Raw genomic sequence first — 4,556 nt, 5'->3', positions numbered from 1 at the left:
TAATCATTTCATCCTCTTTCCTTTAGCATCATATAGAATATTGTAAAATCTACCTATAATTATAATCATATTATTAGAATCAAAATAATTTTATACTATAAAGAGATTATAATTTAATAGAGGATATAATTATAAAAATTATTATTTTGATATAATTATAAAAATTATTATTTTAACTTATTTATTTTTAATACAAGTAATATAGAAATAAAGACATAAAGTATACAATTTAATAATTAATTAATAAAACATCTTGAATCTAATATATGAACAAATATTAATAAGAGAAATAATGTTAGTTTAAGAAACATATACATATTTTTAAAAAATTCAGATGTTTATACTTGTCATCATATATATGCTTAGCACTTAATACAAATGCTCTCCACCGCAGCAATCCATTTTGTTGTGCTTTTGTGTTTAGTCCTTGACACTTCATGTCCATTAAGCTTTGGTCAATTTATTATGTTATGTACTTTAGTAAATTAATGTTTTTATTGATATTATTTTGATAGAATGATAATATTAAGGTCCTATGTTTTACTTTTTCTCAAATTAGGACATAGATACTTACGAGGAAGTGATGAAAAATATTTTAGAATGATATATTTATATTTTACATTCAGAATGGACAAATCTTGGATGTCTATGGATCGAAGATCAAAAGATTATGAGATTGGTGTTGAAAGATTTATAGATTTTACAATGGTTCATGCAACAAATTCTAATCACATACTATGTCTATGTATGAAATGTGGAAATGTGAAACATCGGACTGTTGATGAGATTAGGGACCATTTGTATTTGAATGGTATAGACCAAAGTTACAATAATTGGATTTTGCATGGAGAAAAGGTTGTTAAGAAGATATCAACTACTAGCAACACTCAATCTACAAGAGAATTTGAAACAAGAGCCTTTGAAACCGAATCTGTGGCCAGCACTGTAGAGATGATTCAAGGAGCTTATGATCATTTTGAAAACAACCCTAAACAATTTGAGAATTTATTGGCTGATGCTGAGAAAAAGTTATACCCAGGTTGTAGTAAGTTCACAAAATTATCTGCATTGGTAAAATTGTACAACCTAAAAGCAAGAAATGGGTGGTCATACCGACGCCTTTCAGATTTGTTGAAATTGTTAAGAGAAATGTTGCCTGACAATAATGAAATGCCTTGTTCAATGTACGAGGCAAAAAAAACCTTAAATGCATTAGGGATGGATTATGAGAAGATACATGCATGTCCAAATGACTGTATACTTTATAGAAAGGGCTATAAAGATGCTGTTATATGTCCTAATTGTGGTGCAGCAAGGTGGAAGTTGAAAAAAAATTCAACTAAGATGAAGATTGGTGTTCCAACAAAGGTCTTATGGTATTTCCCACCAATCCCAAGGTTTAAAAGAATGTTTCAAAGTGTTGAAACTTCGAAAAATCTAACATGGTATGCCACTCAAAGGGAAACTGATGGACTATTACGTCATCCTGTAGATACCCCGGCATGGAAACTAATAGATCACTTATGGCTTGATTTTGGAGCTGAACCAAGGAACTTGAGACTTGCATTATCTGTAGACGGGATTAATCCATATAATTCTCTTAGTAGTCGATATAGTTGTTGGCCTGTGATAGTAGTGACATACAATCTTCCTCCATGGCTTTGTATGAAGAGAAAATTTATGATGCTGACATTATTAATTTCAGGTCCCAAACAGCCTGGTAATGATATTGATGTCTACTTAGCTCCATTGATTGATGATCTTAAAATATTGTGGGAGGTGGGCATTGAAGCTTATGATGCTTATCGTCAAGAGTCTTTCACATTGAAAGCTATTTTAATGTGGACGATAAATGATTTTCCTGCTTATGGAAACTTGGCTGGTTGCACTGTAAAAGGATATAAAGCATGTCCAATTTGTAGTGAAAAAACATGTGCAGTTCGGCTCATAGAAGATTTTTACCACGATATCATCCATATCGATTTCAGAAGAAAGCATTTAATAATGAAGAGGAAATTGAAATTGCTCCAAAACAGCTGAAAGGAGAGGAAATCTTGGCACAAGTTCAAAGATTAAATTTCTCGTTAGGGAAAAAAAAGCAAATAGTCGTGCAACTGATATCAATGAAATAGTTTGTTGGAAGAAAAAATCTATTTTTTTAGCTTGATTATTGGAAGTCTTTATATGTTAGACACACCCTTGATGTTATGCATATTGAAAAGAATGTGTGTGAAAGTCTTGTGGGGACTTTACTTGATATTCCAGGGAAATCAAAAGATGGTTTTGCAACTCGTATAGATCTAGATGAAATGGGTGTAAGGAAAGAATTACCACCAAGAGTTGGCCAAAATGGAACAAAATTGCCTCCTGCGTGTTATACTTTGTCAAGGGAAGAAAAGAAAAAATTTTGTAAGACATTGTTTGAACTTAAGGTTCCTGATGGCTATTGTTCAAATTTTAAAAATCTAATCTCATGGCAAGATTTGAAACTCTATGGCTTGAAATCTCATGATTGTCATGCTTTGATGCAACAATTGCTTCCTTTAGCAATACGATCCTTGTTACCAAAACATGTTAGATATGTAATAACAAGATTTTGTGCTTTCTTTAGCAACATGTACAGCAAAGTAGTGGATGTGTCAAAATTGGATCAAATGCAAGCAGATTTGGTGAATACTATATGCTTGTTAGAAAAATATTTCTCGCCAGCTTTCTTTGATATTATGATTCACTTACCAGTGCACCTTGTTAGAGAAGTCAAACTCTGTGGACCTGTTTACCTCCGATGGATGTATCCATTTGAGAGGCAAATGAAAATATTGAAGGATTATGTACGAAATCGAGATAAACCAGAGGGTTGCATTGCTGAATCATATATAGCTGAAGAGGTTATTGAGTTCTGCATAGAATACTTATCTGAAGTTGATGCAATTGGCATTCCACCAAAAAATTACCGATCTAATGTTGGATTACCTTTACTAGGAGGATGTGTTGTTAAAATAGATCGTAAATTGTGGGTGCAGGCACATAGATATGTACTGAAAAATACAAATGAAGTTCAGCCGTATATCATGTTAGTAACTATTTCCTTATCTTATATATATTAGTTATATTTTAATAGTTATAATTATTCTTATTTCATCTTTGATATCTTAGAGAGCATATGGAGTTCTTAAAGAAGAAATATCTAGCAAAGTCAAAGAAGAAAAAGTGGCTACAAGATGAACTTAATAGGACTTTTATATATTGGTTGCGTCAAAAAGTAATTAACTATATAGTTCATCCATAAACATTTTTTTTGTTATTCTAAGATATTTGTATATTATTTATATACATTTTTATTACTATAATATAGGTTGAAATTCAACTTAACGAATCAAGGAACAATATCTCGGAAGCCTTAAGGTGGATTGCACATGGACCTCGCCTTGAAGTGATAAAGTACCAAGGCTATGAAATTAATGGTTATCGTTTTCGTACCAAAGAACGTGATGACTTACGAGTTGTACAGAACAGTGGAGTCTATTTAGAGGCAAACATATTTCAGATTTCAAGTGCTAAAGATAAGAATCCTATGGTAGCAAATATGTTATTTTATGGAGTTATACAAGAGATATGGGAGCTTGATTACAACAAGTTCAAGATTCATGTATTTAAGTGTGATTGGGTTGAAAACAATCATGGGATAAAAAACGATGAGCTAAGAGCTACGTTGGTAAACCTTAATAGGATAGGCCATAAAGATGATAGTTTTATTTTGGCTTCTCAACCGATACAAGTATTTTATGCTGAAGGATCGTCCCCAGGAACATATTTACAAATTTGGTAATCCTTCTATCTTTTGTGATGAAATCGGAAATAATGATGAGACTATAGCTCGTGCAATGGTATCAAGAATGGAAATACTTGATCCACAACAGCTTTTGTTGTTTCCTTATAATACCAAGTTTGTTATTTTATTAATTGTATATAGCATTTGGAGTTTATTCTCTTTTTCTTTTACAAAAATATGCAAAGCTGATATTTATCATTATATATAGCAAACATTGGATGTTGATTGTTGTGGATCCACACAAATTTATAGTATATTTTTTTGATTCACTCGGTCATGAACCTCGCCCTGATGGGAAGAACTTTGTATCACTGTATGTTATTGTCATTTTTTGTCAATTATAATGCATTTATTAAAACATGCTTGACTAAGTGTGTATTTAATTATGTATCTTAAGTGCTTTCAAGATTTTTGTAGCAAAAATGGGAAATGCGAATCGAAAATCCTTTGTTTGGAAAAGGGTTAAGGTATATGAAATTGTACATATGTATGTTCAATTTAAATTTATTTACATATGTAGATGACATTAATTAGTTCAAAATTTATGTGTAGTGTCCTCAGTAAACTACAAATGTTGAATGTGGATATTATGTCATGAGATTTATGAAGGAAATCATTGAAAACCAGGCTGATTCAATAAAAAAACTTGGTAGTTATCTCCTTATCCTTTTAAAATTTATAGATTTCATAAGGTTGATGCATGTATTAATGTTGACTATTTTGT

The 4,556-nt window shown here is 31.3% G+C and overlaps 1 protein-coding gene across 1 annotated transcript; it reads left to right on the top strand.

The window, feature by feature from the left end:
- The first annotated feature begins 951 nt into the window (after nucleotides 1–951).
- Nucleotides 952–3,829, top strand: LOC127902216 (uncharacterized). The gene is made up of 5 exons (XM_052441042.1): nucleotides 952–1,890; nucleotides 1,989–2,083; nucleotides 2,192–3,073; nucleotides 3,157–3,262; nucleotides 3,356–3,829. Exons 1-5 carry the CDS (start codon nucleotides 952–954, stop codon nucleotides 3,827–3,829), a joined length of 2,496 nt encoding a protein of 831 aa, XP_052297002.1.
- The last annotated feature ends 727 nt before the right edge of the window (nucleotides 3,830–4,556 follow it).

This window comes from Citrus sinensis, chromosome 5 (genome assembly GCF_022201045.2).
Source record: "Citrus sinensis cultivar Valencia sweet orange chromosome 5, DVS_A1.0, whole genome shotgun sequence".
Classification (NCBI taxonomy): domain Eukaryota; kingdom Viridiplantae; phylum Streptophyta; class Magnoliopsida; order Sapindales; family Rutaceae; genus Citrus; species Citrus sinensis.
This window is presented reverse-complemented; position numbering and strand designations above follow the sequence as displayed.

Bases quoted from the DNA above. Each gene is read 5' to 3' on its own strand.
- LOC127902216 (XM_052441042.1), top strand. From the start codon at position 952: ATGATTCAAGGAGCTTATGATCATTTTGAAAACAACCCTAAACAATTT. The intron at 2,084-2,191 runs GTTAGGGAAAAA...TTTATATGTTAG, and splicing joins GTTCAAAGATTAAATTTCTC to ACACACCCTTGATGTTATGC. The intron at 3,074-3,156 runs GTTAGTAACTAT...TTGATATCTTAG, and splicing joins GAAGTTCAGCCGTATATCAT to AGAGCATATGGAGTTCTTAA.